The 24,015-nt window shown below is 33.8% G+C and overlaps 1 protein-coding gene across 1 annotated transcript in view; it reads right to left on the reverse strand.

Annotated features, from left to right (window-relative positions):
- LOC149088532 (uncharacterized) overlaps positions 1 to 24,015 on the reverse strand; it is an 88,414-nt gene that overhangs the window by 12,233 nt on the left and 52,166 nt on the right. The window contains exons 8-15 of the mRNA XM_089248060.1: positions 20,070 to 21,460; positions 19,459 to 19,786; positions 18,526 to 18,687; positions 17,735 to 17,920; positions 17,431 to 17,589; positions 16,570 to 16,687; positions 13,225 to 13,451; positions 7,057 to 7,211 (exon numbers count right to left, since the gene is read on the reverse strand). Coding sequence (XP_089104186.1) covers positions 7,057 to 7,211; positions 13,225 to 13,451; positions 16,570 to 16,687; positions 17,431 to 17,589; positions 17,735 to 17,920; positions 18,526 to 18,687; positions 19,459 to 19,786; positions 20,070 to 21,460 — 2,726 coding nt within the window. The remainder of the gene's footprint in view (positions 1 to 7,056; positions 7,212 to 13,224; positions 13,452 to 16,569; positions 16,688 to 17,430; positions 17,590 to 17,734; positions 17,921 to 18,525; positions 18,688 to 19,458; positions 19,787 to 20,069; positions 21,461 to 24,015) is intronic.

Raw genomic sequence — 24,015 nt, forward strand, 5'->3', positions numbered from 1 at the left:
ACTTTTGCGCAAGGGCAACACGTATGATGAACGCAGTTTTTCAATAAGATTTTAGCGGAACTGCTTTCCAAAAACTAATTCTGGGCTTCTGTACTGCTCTATACAAAATACAGGAATATGTTTATAGTGAGGTCCAGGATGTTGTAGAAAATGTCTGTGATATGCCACCTTCACCAAATATTTTCTGGGCATCTGATCGCTACAACTACGATCATTACACTTTGCTGAATTGTAGTGTGAAATAGTTTCTGTGTGTATGGAAGCTTTTTGGGGCTACTACTGCCAATTTCGACTGCCAGGTGAAGCGTGCTGAATAATGAAGAACTTATATTGTTCTTCCCTTAATAAATTGTAATTGTGGCACCGTTGTTCTATAAAACTGTAGTTTCACTATCTTTATTGCATCAGATAATATTGCTCTTCGATTTCGTCTCACTGTCTCTACTAAGCTCGTATTTTTTTACTTTTAGCATTTGAGCCAGCTTCAGTGTTGTGGCAAAAAAAATAAACTTAAATTTGGCGATCTACATGTCTAAAGAGCAAATAGAGGAAGAAGTGGAGTTTCACAAATTTGTCATGACAAACATGCAGGTGTTTTGCAAACATGTGCCAGGAAGAGAGTTCGATTTTTGGCGGAAGGTGACCATGAAGTGGAGATGTGCTGACAACATAATTCACACTTTGCGTATTATGAGTCGTTGAACTGGTGGTTTGAGAAATGGTACAATGCAGTAGCTTTAGAAGCCCTCAGATGTAAAATCTATATCAGTCTTGAAAATTCGAGCCCTGAAAGTTCAAATTTCTGAAAGTTTCCCTCTTGAGATCCTCTTTTTTCCCCTATAAAAAAAGAACCCAACTTTTTTATTTTATTTTCTTCCAGGAGTACTATGAGGTACGTAGTACATATTGCACAGTAATTTTCAGTACAGCTATGCAGCCCCAAGCCCTGTATTGGGTAACTGGTGCAATTAAAATTGATTCTGTGTCTTGCCTGTGTGTACGTTCTCTATAAAAATCTACAATTTTAGGCCGATCTCTGTAAAATTTTACATACACACTGGGTCTGACTTGAGCTATAAGCTAGTTTAAAAGTTCATTAGAGCTGGGCAAATGGACGAAAAACTGGCCAACAACAAATGGTTTTTGGGATTCAACAGTAACTATTGGAAAGTTTACTTTGGTTACTGTAGTTCCTTAACAATGAAGTTCAGATATGTATATAATGGTTTGTCACTTCTTAATCCAACCAGTGTATGAAGAAAACATGGGCAGCACAGAGTCATCGATAAGTGTGAAAAACTACCTTTTTTTAATCGTCTCTCCCATTTACGAACTCGAAAGACATGTCTTTCGATGAATCTTGTATTGACAAGTGGAGAGGACGTTCCTATATATAATTTTTTTTGGTCATTTTTATCACTGAAAATTTCAATCTGTAGGTATTTTTGTCAGAGATGTAGTGTGCACTTACAATGAATTTTTTTAGTGAAACATGATCCTAATGTATTCAGTTTGTATGACTTGTGCCTAGGAAATTTGCTAGTGTCAGTAGACATCCATGTCCAAACTGAGATTCGAATCCAAACCTGCAGTCAGAGATTAGTTCCCTAACTGCTTAACTGCCAGGCGACAAGTCGTCTTTTTCCTTTTTTAGAGAAAAATTTTTCATCGTGAGTAGAAACTTTTTTGTTCTTGGAAGAGCCTTTTCGCATGGTTTTTAAATGACATGCCAAACGTTTTTGAATGACTTGCGAAAGATATTATTCATTTGGACATTGAAAAAATCTACACATTCAATGTCTTTTTACATTATATTTTGAAGCAAAAAATCATTTTTTCAAACACCCCCCCCCAACAATTCAATTTCTACTCCCTCGGGTTGGGCTGTTGCCCCCCCCCCCCCCCTTCTTCTCCATTTCCAATTCGGAGGATTAAATGCTCAGAGTATAAGTTATGGAATTTTTTACAGGAATTTGGGGGGAATATTTTCAGCACTGATGGTCACTGATGGTAAGCACCATGCAGTCATATTGGCATCGTGAGGGATCCGCATCACGAGGACCCGAGTTCAAATATCACCGGTTGTGCAGTGATGGTTGGCTGAAGTTGGTTTTCTGTTTCTTTCCCAGTTTCAGGCACAAATTTGAGTCTATCTCCCCATTGAAAAGTCTTGCAACAGATCCTACAGCCATGGCTGCAACCAAAAACAATCACTGACACTGTCACCTGGGGAAATTAACCATTTTGGCACCCCTTCCTCATAATTTTAAATGAACAAAAAGCAAACTTGTATTTCCAGATAGCGAGGCACCAGACCTCTCCTCCCCCCTCCCCCCAACTGAACTGTACATTTAAGCATTACATTTTACTCACAATTTGAAACACTAACAGCAGTACTAACATCATGAAAACATCATGTACTGTACAACATTAGATATACATACAGGACATTAAGTATACCAGGTATGAGTTAGGTATATAGAACATACACACTTTTCCTCAAATATTTCTTAGATGAAACTAAAAAATTAAATTATTTTTTTTTAAACCAGAAAAATAAAAGAAAATTTATTTTTCTTAAAACATTTAAACAAAACTTAACATTTGGAAACTTTATCTCATAAAATTCAGTGCAATTTTAGAATGTCCCAAAGAACAGCTATTGTGCATAAGGCATGGTTTTCATTTGAATTAGGTAAGAGAATTTTAATTGCAAAAGGTAAAACTGATGAATTTTTTGTTTATTTTTCAACTTGATAAAAAGTAATAATTTAAAAAGTAGAGATGAAATAATGGGAAAATTATAGTCATGTGTTTTTAAAGTTTAGGTCATATTTTCATACTTTTTAAGTCATAAATGCTTGCATATTTTAAAGATTTTTGGGTCATAAAAATCAGAGCCCTAATGATAATATTCATAGAGATAATAAAAAATTTGATAAGTGATCAACTATTTTTTTTCATTTATTTTATGTATTATGACATGATTTGTAAAAACTGATGCATTACATTCTTACGAAATTTTAATGTGATATTTTGCTATATATTGTTGAGGTTACGAACCAAAATCTAAGGTCTATCACACATATTTTTTGAATTACAGTGTTTTATAGACAAAATGTAGGATGAAATTTCAAAAAATTCACACGTACTTAAACATATTTTGGTGTAACTTATGAACATATCATGCAATCCTTTAAATTTTGGTTCATAACCTGCAACATTACTAGCTAAATGCACTGTGAAAATCACAAAGTATTTCATTAATAAAATTTTTTGCAATCGTGTTTCGAATATCACATGAATTTTGCCTAAAATTTTACATAAAAACGAATTTTTCATAGAAAATATAATAGATAGACGAAAATTTGTCACTGTTTTCACCATTGAGACATTTTCTATCAAAAAATGTATTTAAAGTTCACTCCAAATCCATTTTAAAGAAAAGTGACAAGAAAGGTAGTCGGATACCTTAATTAATACTTTTCTTTTTTTAAGTAATTTTTATTATTTATTTTTCAACTTAACTTGGTGCTGCACAGCTTAACTATTGGTACTGTGGACCAATCGTAGAACCAGGTTCTTTTTACTAGACGACCACCCCCCCTTCCCCCAGTAAAAAGAACATGGAGTTCTGGGAGTCCAGGCACCCCCAATTGGAACCGCTAATTTAACATGAAAATTTGTGATGACTGCAAATAATTACTTTGGCCTTTTCTGTTGTGTGTTAACAAGGTACTTCTACAAAATAATCCATGTGCTTCTACTTTATATTTTTTCTTTGAAAATCCTTAGAATAAAAATTCCTAAACAAGTAACTTGTAAAAATATTTCGGTTGAAATATAGAAATACAAATCATTTTCCGAGCAGAGTTTGTGTTTGTCAAGATAACCCCAGTGACCATATAGCCAATTGCAATAGGTCTAGTTGTTACTCAAAACATCTGTTGTAAACCAAAACGCACATCATTACAATCACAGGCAGAGATTGATTTGAAGGACTAAGAGGGGGCAATCATGTCAGAACATGGTATATTAGATTTGTAAGATAACTTCATTGATAATTTTATGGGCAGGAGATGACAATGTCCCCCTCCTCTTTTAAACCCCCCTTAAATCTATTACAATCAGACCCGCTTATGACATCTGAAAAACTGCACAACTGTTTAAATAACTCAAACAATTATGCATTTAAGGAAAAAAACACTCTACATGCAAGATACACATTTATCAGTAAACTGAGCATTCTTAAAATGAATTTTGTCACGTCACCACTAGGTCTCGTCAAAACTCTGTCTCCAGATTCATCCCATCCCGTCACATGGATCTCTCAAAGGCTATTTACCAGGGACTTGAAGATGGGCAAAAACTCACAGGAATGAGGATTTGAGAACAAATAAACGCCTTTATTTACATAAACTAGAAGTGCTGCTAAAACTAGCCACCTGGCAGTCTAGTGGTTAGGAAGCTAGCTTCTGACTGTGCAGGTCTGGGTTCGGGCATGGATGTCTGCTAACATTAGCAGATTTGCTGGACAGATCGTAAAGATCTCTTAGAATACGTGGTGATCATGTTATTTTAAAAAAAACTACAGCAGCCTTCCAAACATGTCTTTCTACCTCAAATTCTACTGTCCGAGTCCCCAGAATCTTGTTCTATTCTAAGAATCACATGCCAAACGAACCTTGCATGCATTCACCAAGCCTTTTCAAATGTCTATACTTCATAACAATATATTAAGGTTAAGTTTTTAATTTTTATTAAAAATATATTAAAATCTCAGGTAGTTAAATATACCAACAAAAATATGAGTCAATCGTTGCTTTTTTTCCCTTGATATTTTGAGGAACTTTGAGCATTTTGTATTTAAAGCATTTTTGCCAAATAAGCATGCAAAATATAATAGCTTTTTATATTGTGCATGCTGTGCTGTAATAGCACGGACAAAGGAAAATTTCTTCTCATTTCTTTGAACTATTTAAAGAATCGCAAACTTCAAGTAATTCTGAATTTTTTTGACACTTCACTGTCTTTTTCTATTTTTGGATTCCAACCAACTGTATAGCCACAATTTTTGAAGAAATTAGTAGAGTTTTGCACTTGGATATCCTCAAAATTAATTTGCACGTGATGAAACCATCACATCCAAAGTCCAAATCTAGCCTGAGAATGGCAAATGTGCACTGAAAGTGGTTTGGAGTTTAGATTTCTGGGAATAAATATTGTCAATACACTTTTTTTCCAAATGAGGTTTTCTGCAAACAAAACTACAGAGAAAAGTAAAAAAAAAGCAAAATAGGATTTTACACTACCCTAAACAACCCTATTAGAATGTCTTCCAAGAAAAGAGGTATTATCAGCTGCAGATAAGAAGATAATTAAAGATAAGATATAAGACTGATAATAAAGATAAGATATAAGACTGATAATAAAGATAAGATATAAGACTGATAATAAAGATAAGATATAAGACTGATAATAAAGATAAGATATAAGACTGATAATAAAGATAAGATATAATTTAAGCATGATTACAAAGAAATTCGTGACTAATTCCATGTTTGAAAACTGATCGAAAATTCATTATAGGCATACTTTACAGAAATTGGTGATCATTATAAGTACAGTGGAACTTCAGTTAACGAGCTTAATTCGCTCTGCCAACGTGCTCGTTATCCGAATAGCTTGTTATTTGAATCACACTTCCCCATAGGAAATAATGGAAACTCGGATAAGCCGTTCCACACTATTCATTCACATAAAAATGACTAATAGAGAGGGAGAAATAGCATTCAATCACAATAATAATACATAATACAATGAAATATACATAATATAAATAACGCCATAAATAAACATGCAATATGATAATGTTTACAAATTAACTTATTCTAAATGACAAAAGAGGAAGACTATCGTTTAGGATGATTTACAAACTCACTGTTGTTAGCAAGCTTATTCTTTTTGCATCTTTCAAAAATAACTTATCCAATGACAATTGCTTTTGCCTCTTTTTTAGGATTTCTATGAAATGAAAAATTGCAGTGTTCGTTGGACAGATTCATTGCTCACACGCTGCTACAGCTTTATTTGGGTGGTTCTTTTCCACAGAGTTTTGCATAGATTCCCACATTTTACACATAGCTTTCTAATCTTATTTTATGTGAGGGACTTCTCCTTACTTCTCTCTTCCTAAGATGAGACTGTCCATAAACTCTTCCGGTGCATGCAAAAAAGATCCACTTTTTCTACTGTCAACTTCAAGACATTTTTCACCACTAGTTCTTGAACGCCATCCTCAAGCAGCTCCAGTCAATGGTCTTCCCCAAACACCACAATCTCTTCTATGAGTAGTGGCTCCTGTTCATGAGCTAGCCCCCCCTCAAAGTCACGTTCAACAATGCAATCAACCCACAGTTTTCTCCAAGCATAATTTTTAAAAAAAAAACTTCAAATGCACATATGCAGGGCTGCAATGCTACATCTAGTTTTGTATCGTAAATATTCATACTCACACGTGTTAATTTTTTGAGTGAGGCACGCTTACTGGAGACACACTGTTGGGAAGAATAGTACCCTCAATTCCATAACACGTGTGTGGGGAGACGCAAAAAACCACCAGCTCAGTCGTGATAACGTGAAAATAAATAAACCAAGTGCAAATTTTTTTCTCATAATGTGAATCATCGCTCATTAACCAAGTCAACATTTGTTCAAAACTTTTGCTCGTTATGCGAATTGCTTGTTAACCAAACTGCTCATTAACCAAAGTTCCACTGTAATCAAAATTGCATAGATAAGCAATATGAAATTCACAGGACATGGAAAAACTTCATTATATGTAAAAATTTGCAATACCGATGTTTGTTGTAAGCGAGTCGACTTTATTTTGATAGAGGAAAAAAGAAAAAGGTTCATAATACTCAAATACGAAAGAACAATGAAATTGAAATGAACAATTGAAATGACAATTGAAACACACATAAAAAATATAAAAAAATTCAAAAATTCGAAGCTCAAAAAATAAAAAATTAATGAATAAGGAAATAAACTTACAATTCATAAACATCTTCCCATTGCTGGTACAGCTTTGCAGCGGCATCCCGCAAAGGGGACATATCCTCACTGCAAATCTCAGAAGAAAGGCGTAGTACTTTGGCACTAACAGACAGCACTGCTCCCTTCATTTCTTGAAGAGTAGCAAGTCCATTCTAAAAACACAAAATACAATGCACGAATATAAATAAAAATAGAATAGTAAAATAGTATTCAGCATTTTGTCAAAGCCAAAATTAGAGTGATCTTCAGACAAGCAGGGCTCCCTACTCAAACAATTAGAAAAAATAGGGAGAAGCAGGACTAAAAAGTAGGATGGGGGAAAATGTTGGCATACGCAAAGGGGGGTTTTGGAATCTAACCCCGCCCCAAATAACAATAAGATTATTGTTATTTTGCAGGAAAAAAGACATAACCCCCTCCTGAGAAGAAGAAAAAAAAATTTAACCCCCCAGAAAATTGTGTATGCCTATGGGGAGGGTAACCCCTCCAGACAACAATCATAGCATAATAAAAAAATCCCTAAAATAGCCTTTTTTTCTAAGTTTCTTTTCATAGCACTATTTCAGTATCCTATAAGATTCACTGGAGCTGAAGCAAAATGACAGAAATGACTTGGTGGCCAAAACAATGTACTAGCAACCACAAATAATTCTTGTCTCTCCTCAAAATATATATTAGCAGAGATAGCACATCAAATACCCAGAATTTCCGAAAAGGACGGATAAAAATTTTGTAGTAGAGGTCAAAATTTCCCTAGTAGTAGAAACAATGAAAGTAAAAACCTAGTTATAAGCTGGTAAATTAATCTTTTTTTTCAATGAACCTTTGGATTGAACATGTTTTTAGAAATGAATTATTCATTTCATTCATACCAGTGAATGATTATATAGGGGGGATCATACTAAATTTTTCTCCAGAGGGACCCAAAAACCCATATTTGGCCAAGGACCCAGATAAATTAGAGTACAGCAGCATCTCTGATTACATTCTTTTTTTTTTCTTTTCTTTTTTTTTTGAGACTTCCAAAGTGCAGAGTCTGTCAACTCTCTTCAACAATGCACAGCAAATTATGAAAGACGTGTCCTTTTTTTTTTTACGAATGACACTCCTTCGAGACTACTTTCAAAAGCACAGTAGTGCAAAATTTATAAATTGCAACATCCACTGTAAATAAGTCAAAGCGTTGTCCATCCTTTTTAAAGGGATTTGTTTACATTTTACTGCTCAATACCAGTGTAATCGTTTTTAACAAATGAAGCACTTTCATTTCTAGCTCTTTGTTGAGCATTGTACATATTTGTTTTGCCTCTGCATGCACTAAAAATACAGAAGACAATTAAATGCTACAAATCTAGAATAGGCCTATGTATCCAACTACTTTGTAATGCAAGCTGTTGTTTCACAGATACACAAAATGCAGATCACAATTTTAAATGATGCATGTGTTAGTTACTGTCCAAGACCATGAAGTAGTAAATACAAAATTATTTTTTCCATCCAGACAGAAGTTTTTAATGACTACTTGTTCATTCAAACTAAGCTAATGAAAAATCAATAAACCAAATGGGGTCCACATATACCCTTCACATACCCTTGAAAACAATGCAATTTCTGCTGTGGCAGAATCGTTAATTGCAATCTACATTTGTGACATTTGGCAATATATCAATGATTCCCTGCTTAATTAAAATCAATTACACAGATTTTGTTGATAGGATTTAGTAGGAAAGTAGGACAAAAGGACATTTTACCAAAAAAATAGGAAAAGTAGGATGAGTGGGAGCGTCCTAGATAAATATAAACATTATCATAGGCTTGGGAGTGACAATGTATAAGTCTCCAACAACTAAATTTTCCCCATATAAAATATCAAAATTTTTGAGTTATATCTAAATTAACCAACAATGAAATTTCAATCTAAAATGCTAGAAAATTCAGGTTGTGTCATCATTGTGGCAACATAGCTTTTCTTTCTTAGGGGATAGCTAATTCACGGTTGGAAAACCTTAAGGCCACTTCTCACTATGACTGGGTCCTGACACAGGGTCAGATAATTAAGGTAAAAGATAATAAGTCTTTGTTGGGACATAAACTGCTAAATGCTATCGGCAACCAGGACTGCAGTCACTTTTCCATCTACTTTTGTGGAAATTTCAATAGAAGACGCTTGGTGGGGAAGAAAACCTCCCATTCCATCATTATTCTATGGCCTTTGTAATAAAAGCTATACACTATTGCTTCCCAGAGGAGAATGACTGGACCCAGTCATAGCAAGAGGGGAACTTTAGAAAATTTTATTTAGCCGATAACCACTGTGCAATCACGGGTTGCAAACACAGAGGTTAGAGCATGAGGACCAGTGCCCCCCCCCCCCCCCCAAGGAGATCAAAGATTAAAAATATTTTAAATATTTTAGCAGAAAATTAAAATATTAAAAAAAAATACATTCTTATATTATCTGTTAATTTGAAATTCTTTCTGAGAGTTATAGCGACCCAAAATTTCTGTGGAAGAAATTTTTGTGCACCTCCAAAGAATGATTCTGCATACACACCTTTGATTTTCGCAGTGTGAAACGGTGATAACTGTAGAGCGGCTAGATGACAAAACTTTGAATATTCAATGTAGAGTTTTTAAAGATTCAGTGCCTCTCAACAACAATATTGGAAAATTTTTTACAATTTGAATGGGCGTTCCAAACATTTACGATTTTCTAACAAGCATGTATTAGCAATATTGTACGAACGAAGCAAATTTATGCAGACCAGTGTCTCTAAACCATTGGGCTGTGGACCAGTATCAGGTCCTAACACTAGTCACACCGGACCATAAGTGATTCACAGTTTTGTTTTTCCCATTAATTTCTCATTAGTTGGGTGTATGCCTGGGCCATTTGCTTACACAATAGAGATTTACCGGGCCGTGGGCCTCCAAAGGTTGAGAACCACTGGTATAGATGGTCTTTGAATGCAGGTAGATAGCCGAGAAAGTATACTGTAATTACCAGTATGTAACCTGCAGAGAAAAAAACTCTCTGAAATTGGAAAATTTTTCATGCAGCCCCTCATTCCGGGAAGCAACTGGATACCACATCATCCCATTCTTCAACAACTCGCGGATTATATCAATACAATACAGTAAAATACTTCATCTGTACTTCAAAGTAGTAAAACTAGTTTTCAAGGTCGCACAATCATGATAAGATGGGGAAAAGAGAAGTTAGAAAAGTTTCTTTGTATACTTTTTTTCCCTCTTGGAACTAGAAAAGAATGTGTGCGTCCCCTTCCGAAATTCCAGCTATTTGACGTGCGTTGGCATCTCTGTCAAGGGAAGGACTATCATTGAGTAAATGGTTCATGCAATAGGTTGTATTTTGCATGTAGGCCCTTAGGGGTGCGGTCAAGGTTCCAGGCGAGGGAAATCTCCCCTGTCAACCCCCACCCTCCTCTGAAACTGTACCAAAAGTTGCTGAATATTGTTCATGATTGGCCAACAAAAATTACACTTCCGGATTTTTAAACACGCGTCAAATGGTTGATTTGGTCATCAAGAAGCGGAATGGGCACTCACAATTTGGCGAATTTGATCTTGTGTTTATTCACCAAATGAAATATTTTATCATGGTTTGGTGCAATGACGATCAGCAGAGCAAACCCTGAATTAATGTATTCATCTATTCATTATCCTGGTTTATTTTTGCTTAAAGTTTTGGGGGGGGGGGGGGAAGCACATCCACGTGCATAAAAACAGAAGGGAAAAAAAGCCTTCTTGGGAAAAGAGAGCAGTTTCTGCCACAAAGCAGTTAAGGGGTTAATATTCACAAAGCATATTTGTGTCGCAATAGAGATCAGGCACTATTAAAAGAAATGTCGAACCTCTCTGAAAAAATTTTAATCAATTAATCCTCCCCTCCATTAATCTTCAAATTACAACCACTTTTATCCTATATATGCTCATCCAAATTTTATGCACACTATAGTTGTACCCCAGGGCTGGGCCATAACTAGGATTTTTGTCGTCTTTGGCAAACATGGTATATTTTGCCGCCTGCCTCCATAACTTTAAAATTTGATGATTTTGCTATGGTGTTCTTTGTTCCTACCTAAAACTGCTGCCCCCTCCTAAATTTTGCCGCTCAGGGCAGTTGCCCCTCCTGACCCCTCTAGTTACGACCCTGCCCCATCAGAGCATGAAAAAAAAAAATCAAGTGAGGTCACTTGAACAAAATTCCATGCTTTTACTACAATATTTATATATATACGGTATATAACCTCTTTCAAGAGACAATCCCCTCCCTCAGATGCAGTCACCACTTTTTTATAGTCAAATGATAATTTCCCCTTGTATAATAAAAGTACGCATTTCAAAAACCCCGATTAACTTTCAACCCTCTTTTACAGATGGATTTTTTTGTCCCACCAGTGTCTGCTAAGGAGAGGTTTAATGTATTATTCTTCCACCATTTAACTGAATAAAACAGATTTTCATTTCATGTAAAGAGAAATTCTACTCTTTTATCCAGCTTCAAATTAACATGGTTCAACCATATTGTATTTTAAAAGTATGTTAAGATAGCAGAATTTTAATTCTGAATTCAGACGTGCCAACTTTTGGAATCCAGAAATCCGAAGATTCTCCAGAGATGGCTGTTCCCCCCCCCCTCATACACAATTTTTTTCCCCATCTATTAAGGAAAAAGTTCCAACCCTTCCCCCTCCCTAGGCAGGTTCTGCATTGTGCCTGAGCAGAACATAATTCAATGTCAGTCTTTCCATGCAGAATAGAGAAATCACATCTACATACTGTTCATAAAACATAAGTGTTTCCTTTCATGGATGCTATCAGTGATTGAGAACCTTGGCATATTGAACTGTTAAGAGCAGTTTGATATTTTATTTCTGATGACATATTTAATCAGAGTAAACAATTAAAAAACCTAATACAAAGCTGCTGATGAAAAAGCTTATTATATGGCATGATGTCACTCTCCACTTGTTAATGCAAGATATACAAATATTTGTATATCTTGCAAAAAGCTTATTGTGTTTACTCATGGACAAAAGAATACAAAGAGTTGACATAAGACAAGAAAATTAAAGCAATTGTGGCAACCCTATAGGCTGACAAGTATGCCCAAACAAACCGCTCTTTCCCTATACTTAACATGTGTTTTGCCAGATCAAATTCTTTTAAAATATCAATAACTAAATAAATTTAAGTACCATGACTGTTTAATGCTGTCTTCAGGTAATCTACCTAATCCGATAATGGGGGAAGATAAAATTGTATCCTTATATAAGGGGTTGTTATATTTAATTTATTTTTTAAAGGGGAAGATCATTTTTCACCCTCAACTCGTCATAAGTTTTTAGTTGAGTGCCTTCGATTTATTTTAAAAATTTGATGTATCACATTAATGTCTATGGGAATATGATTAATTAAAATAATATGAAGCTCAAATAAAATGCAATTTTCATAATTTTTTCTTTTAACTGTTTATTTTGCCTTTTTGTTTTGTTCATCATTATGATCGATCCGGGACATTTTGAAAGTGTTTCAGGCCCATGAGCGCTTGTCTTAAGCTTTGCATGAGGAATTTTGATTTCTGAATCAATTCCGAGGTACTCGAGCAAATTCTGACAGGGCCATAGCTAGGATTTTTGCCTCCCGGGCGGTAGATAATCGAGATAAATGACTGCAGATAAACACTAAGTAAACAAAGTCACATCTTTGCCAGTTGCTTAAATGCGATCACCAATACTTTTTTTATGGTTACTCGACATGATGACCACGGCTGCCCGCTATGGGTGTTTTCTCTAACGCTGATTGTAGTCATTGACGTTATGACAACATGAAAGCTCGTGGAAAATCTAATTTTATGCCAAAATCCAGAGAAATTTTAACAAATCCGGAGAGCAGGAAGAAGGGTTAAAAATCTGGAGTCTCCCTCCTAAATCCAGAGAGTTGACAGGTCTGAATTTTTCAACAAAAAAAAAAAACAGTAGGAAGAGCAGTTCAACTTTTATAGATTGTTTACAATAGATAGCAAGATAAATATATTTGATTAGAAACCACACAGAAAGTTTTGTTTTTTAAAAGAAGAGTAGGAAACATGTGAACCCATCATACAATCATCTCGTATTTAGTAAAATAGAACATAATTACCTGTAATGCTATTATATTTTTCTCCAAATCTTCATTGCAAGATAGTGCACTCATGGCTTCAGATGCACAATTCCATATTGAGTTCAAATCAGTCTTGTAAGTTTTCATTGCTGTTTCAACTTCAAAAAAGGCAGCTTGAACATGCTCTGCACTATAATTGGAGTCTTTCTTCTGATTTGTTAAACTAACAAGCTTATCTTGAAGAGTTTCCCATTCTTCTATCAAATCTGAAGAAATTACATTAAGTATAACTTTTATATATTGAGCGACAGGCATTTCAGATTTTTGCATAAAATCAATAATTTTATTTCTCCTAATTACTTCTTATGCATGGAATCAATTTTTTCCCTCAACGTTTCAAAAAACAACTTTTTCAAAATAAATTTAAAATTACCTAACTATTCTTTCTAGTATAGTTACACTGATTTTCGATACAATATTATAAAAGACCACTATTTGTGACTCTCAAATGGACGATATTGTTAATTGCATGGAAAAAGATTCCACAATAAGCAAAATTTTGAGCCCCCATATTTCACAAAGTTCATATATATTCTCATAATATTTGCATGCTTCCGAGACATAAGTTTTTCAATTAAAAAAAAATTGAATCCGATTAGAAATCAAAAAAAATTCAAGATGTGAGAAACCATATGTATAAAACAAAATCAAAACAAAAAAATAAATGATAATGTAAAATGCTTGGAAAAATAGGGGAGTCCTCTTTCCCCCCCCCCCCCCCCCAATGTCTATATATACCTGTTTATCAATTTCCACACAGTCAATGCTCGATTTTGCAAAACTAATCTTCTGGTTCCAAACAATATAATATTCCTTTAAACATAGTCCTCATTTATGAACAAATTTATCATGTCCGACCAGGTTCGTAAAACTGAACACTGACTACTTAAGGGTATCATAGTACCAAATTACATTATCACGACGTCCATTAACATTAAAATAATTTTTAAATGAGTTGAAACAGCCCTGGGTCACTTCAGAAAAGACAAGTAACGAATGATAGAGATATGGCATAGCTGCCAACTTTTGAAAATGAAAATTCGGGAGATTTTCGCGCAAACCCGTATTTTATGCTAAAACCACTCCCTAATAAATACAATAGGGATTTTTCCAAATAAAATAGGGATTTTCCAAATATAAAAGTTAGAGTGTAGGGAATAAAATACCTACTCAAAAACTAAAGTCAAATTAAAATAGGGATTTTACACACATGGAAGTTTTACACCCTTGGGAATAAAATTCCTACGCAAAAAAACAAGTGAAATTGGAGGCCAAAACTTCAATGATGTAAAAATAAATATTGTGTTCAATCAGAAACGCTGTGAACAAACATTCTGAGCGAATGACCCCAAAATCATCGGAAGGTGAAGGAAAACACCGTCAATTTTTGAAGAACACTGACTTTTTGTGACACTTGCTTGATGTTGTTTTTTTTTCATTTCACGAGTGATTATGGTAGTCTTTCCATGACCGATATTTATGTCCGTAACACAACTTGTACAAAAAGTAAAAGTTGGCCTTCTTCTGGAACGTTTAATGAAAGGAAATTCATCGGAATAAGTATCTTTAAAATTGATTAAATATGTTTTTGCTTACCAGTATTCGTGTTTTGTTATATCGCACGTTATAACAAAAGAAATTTTGACCACATGCGCGTGACTATAATCTTCAATTATTATCCAGGACTATTGGCTGCTAAGCCATTTCCCTGCACGATAAGACAAACAACTTTCTTGTTACCATCAGAGGGTTTGTAAAACTTCCTTAAAAAGGGAATTTCCCCATTTACGACGTGTGACGTCATTTCGAAAGGGAAAGAAAGATGCCCCACAAGAAATTCCTTAGGGATTGTTTTCATAAGCGGGGATTTTTTTAATGAAGTAGGGAATTTTAAGGGACAATTAGGGATTTTTGTGATTTTCGTAAAAATTCGGGAGATTTAAGAACTTTTCGGGATGTCGAGCGATGAAGCTAAAATTCGGGAGACTTGGCAGCTATGATATAGTATCCTATACATGTTTTTTCAAACCCGGTCCCTTTTCTCAAACACAGAAGATATCACTTTCCACCCCCCCCCCCTCTGGTATAGGCAATGGCTCTTCTAGCTGTATTCTATAACTCTAATTTTAGCTTTTTCCCAAAATCATCACCTAGGAACCTTCTGGAAACACTGTCTTAGACAAACAGCAAAAAATTGAAGGATGCATACATACTAGATGACAAAAGACAAGGAGAGGGTGAAGGTGTTTGAGAGTTAATCTGCATCAATCTATTCTACAATCTTTTTAAAACATTTCAAATAAATGACCCCATTCAAATTTATAAACTTCTCAGTAAAAAAAAAATCTTCTTGCTCTTAAGAGTCATGATTTTAAAGTGAATCCAAGTTATTAATGAACTGAAAACAAATTGTGACTGGTTATCAAATATATTTAACTATAAGGTACATTTCATTCTTTCATTCCCCTACAACTGCCAATCACAAGATATCTAGTCGTCTTATCATATCACAGCAATCCCAAGCCCAGATAGCTCTATACCAAGATCTTTGCCTAATAACACGTTTCCCCCCTCCACCTGTCCTGTCAATCAACTGCAGGGGGGGGGGGGTGTTGTCAGCTTTCATTCAAATTCTGATAACAGAAGGGAGGGAAGGGATGTTTCTCCTTTCCCTTCCAGCTAGTATACAATTATGCTTACGGCATATAAATAACAAAATATTTTTCTTTTCCATGTTTTTTATTTTTATTGAAGGGATGGGAATTTATCTGCTCATGCAATCACAAAAAAAAAAATATTTTTCTTGAAAATAAGTTGTAATTTCTAGAAAGTTAAGTGATTTCTACTGTGGCAATTATAATGCAGATCAGAAAAAATTTAAAAACTGCTTAAAGAGATATAGATCTAAGAAGTATATATCTAACACATTTTAGCTAATTTAAAACGTATTTAATGTCATATTAGTGAAATAATTACAACTTAAGCATGCCATATATTACTTTAAAAAGTATGATTCTTTATATCTTGAATGGATTTCATCACAAATTGAAACTTCACGTAACATCTGAGCAAAAGATTGGTAATACTTGCATGAATTGGGTTTCCAACCACCCCCCCCCCCCCGGCATTTTAAACAAAATTCATACTTCAGCTGCCTCAAATACCAGAAAAATTATGTACATCTATGAATGCACGATTTTATTATATACTATGCTGCTCCAATTTTAAGGCGGGAAGCTCAACAGCCAACAAACGAAACAAAATGCTATGAATAGAAAAATACCTCAACAAATTGAAATTTTAAAGTAACAAAATATCACTGACCTTGAAGGTTTTGCAAGTCTACAGGAGAAAATGATTGAGAGCTCGATTTTGATGTCAACTCTTCATGAATAGCATATAAATGGCACACATTTGTTTGGCAGGTTGCAACAAGTTCAGCCTAAGAATTATTGAAATGAATAGCAAAAATTTAGAATAAAAATGAAATTGATTTCAACACAAAAGCATAAAAAAAAATGGAATTGCACCACCTTGTTTTTGAACCCTGGTAATGAGTAATGAATTTCATGACTATCAAAGTCAATTTCATCCATTTGAAACACATAAGGTGAAATTTTTAGCATCAATACTTCATTGACAAATTTTATCAATTCAGTCACAACTAGTGTTATCTTGAGAATAATCTTGAGTATTTCACTACTCTCCAAAATTTGAAGGCATAATTTTGTAAAAAGAGGGTTATTTTTTTTAATGAAGAACAGAAATAACTATTAAAAAAAATTTTTTTAAAGGAGCATTTTTCCCCCTTCTCAACAAAATTTGGAGTAGCATAGAATTTTGATGAGCGAATCACACATCTAAATACGTATTGGCAGACACTGGTGACAACTATTTCATTTTTAGTCTTGGTACAAATTTTTTTCTTTTTTTTGCTATGAAGAACCAAAATTACCAGAATATATAACTCTCAATATATATAAGTTTCATGCAATAAATGCAATATTTCTTAGTAGACGAGAAAGAATTATCAATCATTTTTGGACTTTCAGTGCTGATGAAAAGAAATTTGATAACATATATTTTTTCAAAAAAAAAAATTTTTAAGTTAACTAGGTAAGAACAGAAGAACCCGAAATTGTGCAAAAATCTATACTGACGTAATAAAATAAGAAAGTAACTTACAAATTCAGATGACAATGCAAAATTTTCTTTAGCCAAATTTTCTTTAATGCAGTTGCGTACAAAATGCAGCGCTTTGAGACTAGTAGTTAACATATTTTGAAAATCCTCAGAGTCTGAATCTGATCCGGGATTTTGAACATCAACATGATGGACTGAGTCCTGCGAAATAATAAATTTGTGTTTTTGTAAAACTTACATATGGTTGTTTAAACTTTCAAAGAAACATCAAAAGTTGTGATAAATATAGGGTTTAGTATCTCCAGAAATATAAGAAAAGGAGAGGAAACATTCATTCCTACACTACCTTCAGTGATAATGGAACACATTTAAAACGAGACTTTGTGGCTGCTTTGCAAACACTTTTCACCGAAGAGGCATCTGAATGGCTTCCCAAAATAGCACGGTAATCATCTCCAAAATTGATGAGTTTTTTCACTTGTTCCTCATCAGCTGTTTGTTCTGAGTAAGGTTCACTTGGATAAAGTGGATCCTGTTTAAAAAAAATAAATATGCAGATTAATGCAGATAACTGTGTTTAAAAGGCTTTCAGACTAGCCTATTTAAATTAGTTAAAAATACTATTCAAACTGTTATGATAGCAAATTTGATATCGTTCTACTACATAATCGTGCAAAAATATGAAGAAGTTTTTTGTTCTTGCATCTAAAGAAAAACTAGGCAGAAGGAACTTATAATTTGAACAGACATCATATTCAAGTGTGATCTAGCATACAATGAAACAAATTTCCATATGATTGGTTATATTTATAATGATTATATTTTATAACTGTAGTTATAATGGATATGGTTATATTTTATTTCCACTTTCGCACATATTTTTCAGAAATTATATAGAAGAAAAACTAGTAATTTTTGCAATTAATTTTTGAAAATTTAATCAGATGATTAGAAATGTCCAGCTGCCAGATCATAACAGATTTTTAAAGTAAGAACTTTAGCATTTTCATTCCAATAAAAACATCTTCACAATGCAGTTATTTTGAATGTAACAACAAAATTCAGTGAAAATTAACATTCAGATTTGAAAATCAAGTGCAAACAATCATTTCATTATGCTTTTCTTATTTGTTATACCTGATACTCATCCCAGACTTGATCTGAAACAGAACTTTGGTCTTCTGTGCAAGATGTATTATTGGTGGGGATTTTGGACGAATTTGCAACCATAGAGTCTCTTTTAACACATTTCTTTTCAGTTGAGCTTCCCCCACTTTGGCTTTTATGCTTTGTGGAACTCTAAATAATGCATAGAACTAATTAAATCAACAAAATAAAAATTTAACAAGACTTAAACAATGTTTAAAGTTGAAAAAAAAACAACTAATTTGTTTTTTTTACTTAAAAATTGATAGTCTTTACTTTCTAAAAAAAATAATTCACGGAAGAAACACATAATCAAACGCAAGAGAAAATTCCCATCTGTAAGATATGGGGGAAACAAAACTTATTAATAATCAAGCAATTAATAATGATGCGTCCCCCTCTCCCCATCTATAACAACATAAATATGAAATCTCTTTCTTTTGCTGCAGAGTCCACAATACTTGACTTTGAGACATAAATTCAAGATTATAGATACAAAGACGAGCTCGGAAAGCTATGTTATTTTTCTCCGGTAGGGTGGTTAATTCTTGGACTTTGTAATGTTTTACAGTTTTGATCACTTAACATCTTAATTTATCCAAAAAATAAAATTTATACAACAAATTTATAGGGGAGAAGGTAAAGCTAAAATCATTTCCATGTCAGTAGTGATTTTTTTTTTCAAACATTGAGATAAAGAATATTGTGAATAATCAACCTATTAATGGCAGTTGTGCATTTAGGAGAATTTGTTTTCAGAGTTGAATTAATAATGAATAGTTATTTACTGTCAAAATTTGAGAAAAATTTTCTCATACATAATGAAAAGAAACTGGTAACATGACTGATGAAAAATAAAGTCGATAGAGCTTACCATTCCAATACAGAGCCACGAAAAAAAAATGAATATTAAAGAAATCTTACATCAGATTGAGACGATTTGGTTTTCCTTCTGTTTCTATGATGACCATGGCGTCTGGAAGAAGAAGAATTTAAGCTGGACACTGAATGCCGATCACTTGAATGAGTAGTTGCAGATTCCACCTTCTTCTCAGAATCTTCTACTTTTTGTTGTCTTCTATCTAAGAAATCATATTTGTCAGGTGATATACCACAGCCATCTGAACCATCTGAATGTCTGTTGTACTTGGGTGAAATTTTCGTAAACTTCTTTGTCCGGGCAGGAGGGCAACTTGAAACAGACATATCTGTCAATGACAACCTTTCTTTACCTAAGCATCTTTTCTTTGACCTATAAAATAAGTAAAAATATTCATTTTTAATGATGAATTTAAATGCTGCCAGAAAATATTTAATTTTTCAAAACACATTTAAATCATTAACATAGTTTTAGTATAACATATTTTATACATATACATACCTAAAAACAAAAATTAGTATAACATACTATCAATACAAGAATTTGTACATGTTATAAAAATTATGTATGATCTTTCGGCTCTTAACTATCAATAGTTATTTTGATCAAAAAAAAAAAAACCCAGAATATATCAAAGACAAAAAAATTATGTTACCTTAGTATAATTTTCTCTTCTTGCTTATAAGTCAAAGCATTCAAAGCACCTTCAGAAGTTGAATGCGTGAATCGAGGAGGCTGAGAAGAAACTTGATTGCCTTCAATAACACTCCATGGTCTGTCTCTTCTATCCATCTTTTTCTTGCGCAATCGTATATTTGGAGAAAGGCCACAACTCCCAATTTGACAACTGCTAGTAACTGCTTCTTCACTTACTACTTGAACTACAGTTTCAACTGAACCAGCAAATGATCGTGACAAGGATAAGCTATTATTTACATCATCTGTGGCAGCAGATTTTTCTCCATCGGATTCAGTGGTGTATTCTCCACTGGCATCACAAGAGCTATCAACGGCATCTTTACCAGGCAAGCAGTTTTTCTCTGGACAAGACTTGGATGATTTCTCTGATGCACAACTGTCAAGCCATTCACGAACTCTGGCAGTTCTCTTAGACTTTTCACTCTGATTAACTGCTGTTTCATTTGTAGTATCAGCTTTTTTCATTTTCTTTGATCGTTTCAAGGTAGAGTTGGACGAAGCCTGAACACTACAAGGAGAGTCTGAGACATTAGCATTATTTGAGATATCACTGGAGCATATACGATCTTCATCTAAATTTTCATTGCCTTCACTGACGCTGGTTGCAGGGCTAATGATTTTTAACTCATCTGGTAGGAGTGTTTCAGAGGATTCCATTTTCTGGGACTGGGTATTTCTTGACATTTCGTGTTGGGTCACATCATCTGAGACTTCTGGGTCAAGAGATGTCATTGTGTAAAATGATCCAGGCACAGCTTTTGTAAATTTGGAATCTGTCAGCGGTTTTTCTTCACTAAAATACAGATGTCGTTTCAAATGAATAGAAGGGTATTTATCTGGGGATAGATATAAATTTTGTGTACTATCTGTGTTTATTTTGGGAAGACTAGACAAAGATTGATCCTTTGATTGATCAGTAACAGGTTTGGCATGTATATCACAGTCACAAAGAACTATGTTTGTTAGGTCTCCCTGCTCATCATTTGATAAATGGGCTGAAGTTTCACTGGAGTAACCTACATCTTGCAATATTTCAAACTTTCCGATGTTTCCATTGCACCCAGCTTTCAGCTCAGTTATACCTGTAGTTCCAACCATAATGCCTTTGTCATTTGTTGGGCTTCTGCCTTCTTTAACAAGAGCTAAAACTGGAGTCTTCTGTAACAGTTTGCTAGTTTTATTCACAACGGAATCTTCTGAAAATATCTCTTCATCTGACCTAGTACTCATGTCAATAAGAGGGTCATTACTACATAACAAAGAATCATCCCAATCATTACTGAGTCGTGGGAACTTCTTTAGGGGTTCTTCATTAAAGCTGCTATCCAATTTTGTTTCAGACGTTCCCTGAAATAAGAACATTTTCTCAGTTATTCTTATGATATCTCATTACACGATATAAAAAACTACAGTAAAATATTTTTTCTTTTGCTTTATAGAATCTTCATAGAAAATCTAAGACTAAAATTTATAGAGGCTGTAAGTGCCAAAATGTAAATTCAGAGGAAAACAGGATGTGAAGTGGAGACTGATTAGAGATGGGACGAATATCTGGCTACTATTTGGCTCTTTTGCAGAATATTCAGTTCAGCCAAATAATGCTTAGGTATTTGTAGAATATCTGTAAATCTAAGCACGACAAACTAGGTTTAAGAAATTATATTAATTGCAATTTTTAACATAAATTAAAAATTTACTCATTACATTTTATTGCATGGTGTATTCATCTCTTTCTGTGAAAAGGGTTATGTCAGGATGAATTTCTTGGATAAGTAAAACATGAAACTTAAAATAAAATACTGCAAATCACACAAGCTCACTAACTGAAGGATGTACCTAGACAAGAAACGTATTGAGCTTATGAAAAAGACAAAAGGGGCAAAGCACATTCAAAGAGGAAAAAATAAGAAAATAAATCATAAATCTTTATGACTTTAAATTATTTCTAACTCACAGCAGGGTTGTTTGGTTTAAACCACGTTGGTTTAAACCTTTGGTTTTTTTCAAAAAATCAAATAAAAGTTGCCTAAATATCATTTTTTTCCTTAAAAAATATCATATTGGTTCATTATTAGCCAAAATGTTTCATTTTTACCACATTTTATATCCTTGGGGTACATTCTGATGGTATATCTTTAAATGACATAAGATTTTATAAGTGGTTTTTTTCAAAAAGTCTCATAAAAGTTTCCAGAATATATATATTTTCATATGAAGTACCTTAGTCATTTAACGTTATATATAAAAGCAAAAATTTCTCATTCCTACATTTTCTAACCTTTGGCTACATTCTGATGTTCTATCTTTAGCAAATTCATGAATAAGGATTGCATCACACATCTAAATTTAGTGGTGCATTATCTCACAGGTTTCTTTTTTCCTTCACAAAGCAGCAGCTACAGTAGTGACACCATCATGCTAGGGGCAGGTGGTTCCATAATTGAATAAAAACACCAGCTGTCCTTAAAGGAGGAAGACTAGTGTACTAGTTGTTACATTACCTCACATACATTTTCATTTTCTTTCCCATAAGAAGTAGCACATCTCCTACTGTATTTCTCCCAGTCTTAATATTCAATAGTTGTTTTTTTTATACTTTCACACACACACTGTTAAGTCCAGTTAATCAAGGTTATACTGTATAGTAGTAACAGATTTATGAAAAATAATCAGCTATATACAGGGTGATTATAATTTAAGTTTTGATTCCAAAACTATACAATAAGTACTGATCAGAATGACTTGAAAATTTGCGTGGATACTCCTGAAGCAATGGAAGTTTCTTTCGCAAAAGAAAAAAGTGCAGAATGTGCAAGTAGATGATGCTGTACTTGGCCAGCAGTATAATCTATATACGTGCAACCACATCATTTCGGCACTTCCACAGCATCAGTATGTGGATAGAACTTATATCAAATGCACATTGAAATACCAGCAAAGCAGCTGCTGAAGACCCAATTTGTGCAGGATGCACCTTAACCCTTGCAACTTCTGGCTGTGGGGGGGGGGGGGGGTACCTCAAAATGTTATAAACAGTGTGGTCAGATTGCAAACTTTGGTGAATTGCAATCTCCAGCACATTCCCTATATGTTAGAAGTTCCTCAGGAATATTAACGGGGGGGGGGGGGGCATTTGGTTTAATAAAGCTGAATTGCAAGCACATCTACATTATGACCATGGCATATTCCGATTCTGTTGTTGAACAAGAATTTTTGTGCTTTCAACCTCATAGCCAGAACACGCGGTGGACAACATATTTAACATTTCTTAAGTAAGTTGTAGTTATTTGCTCAATTAATTCGTTTTTCGTGATGTTTCCATGAATTATGAAATCATGTAATGCCATAATTAAGTTATTATTTTGCCATGACTGGCTATCGTTTCTATTCTGCAAGCAAATTTCCCAAGTGTTGGTGTTGGATGATGTCATTAATTTTACATTTTTTAGTATTTTTCCCCCCTTTACCAAATAAAATTTCATTTTTTTCAGGAATATTCATGTCAGTTTTCAAGTCATTCTGACAATTGTTCTTTTTTTACAGTGTTTTGAAATCAGAACCTTAGTTATAATCACCCTGTATATCGTAAATCATTGCTAATTGATCTGCATTATTTATGCTTCATTAAATACATTATATTCACCTAATTTTTATTACTTTTTGCAAAATAGCTTCCTAATTAAGCATACTGAAAGTAACTGGAGAAAAACCTTTATATATTATATGATTAATAATAACATTAAAAGAATTTTCAAACACACAGTAATCCATTGAGTTAAGCAAAAAATAATTAAATTGCAAAAGTTTGTTTTTGTTAAAATGTAATAAATATTTATTGATTAATTAGCTTGGGAATAGTGTTAATTACATTAATAAACATTTTATTTTAGTTAATTATTGGA

Source organism: Pholcus phalangioides, unplaced genomic scaffold, assembly GCF_987345545.1.
Source record: "Pholcus phalangioides strain wild (caught in Gottingen) unplaced genomic scaffold, Ppha-v1.0 ptg000003l_1, whole genome shotgun sequence".
Taxonomy (NCBI): Eukaryota; Metazoa; Arthropoda; class Arachnida; order Araneae; family Pholcidae; genus Pholcus; species Pholcus phalangioides.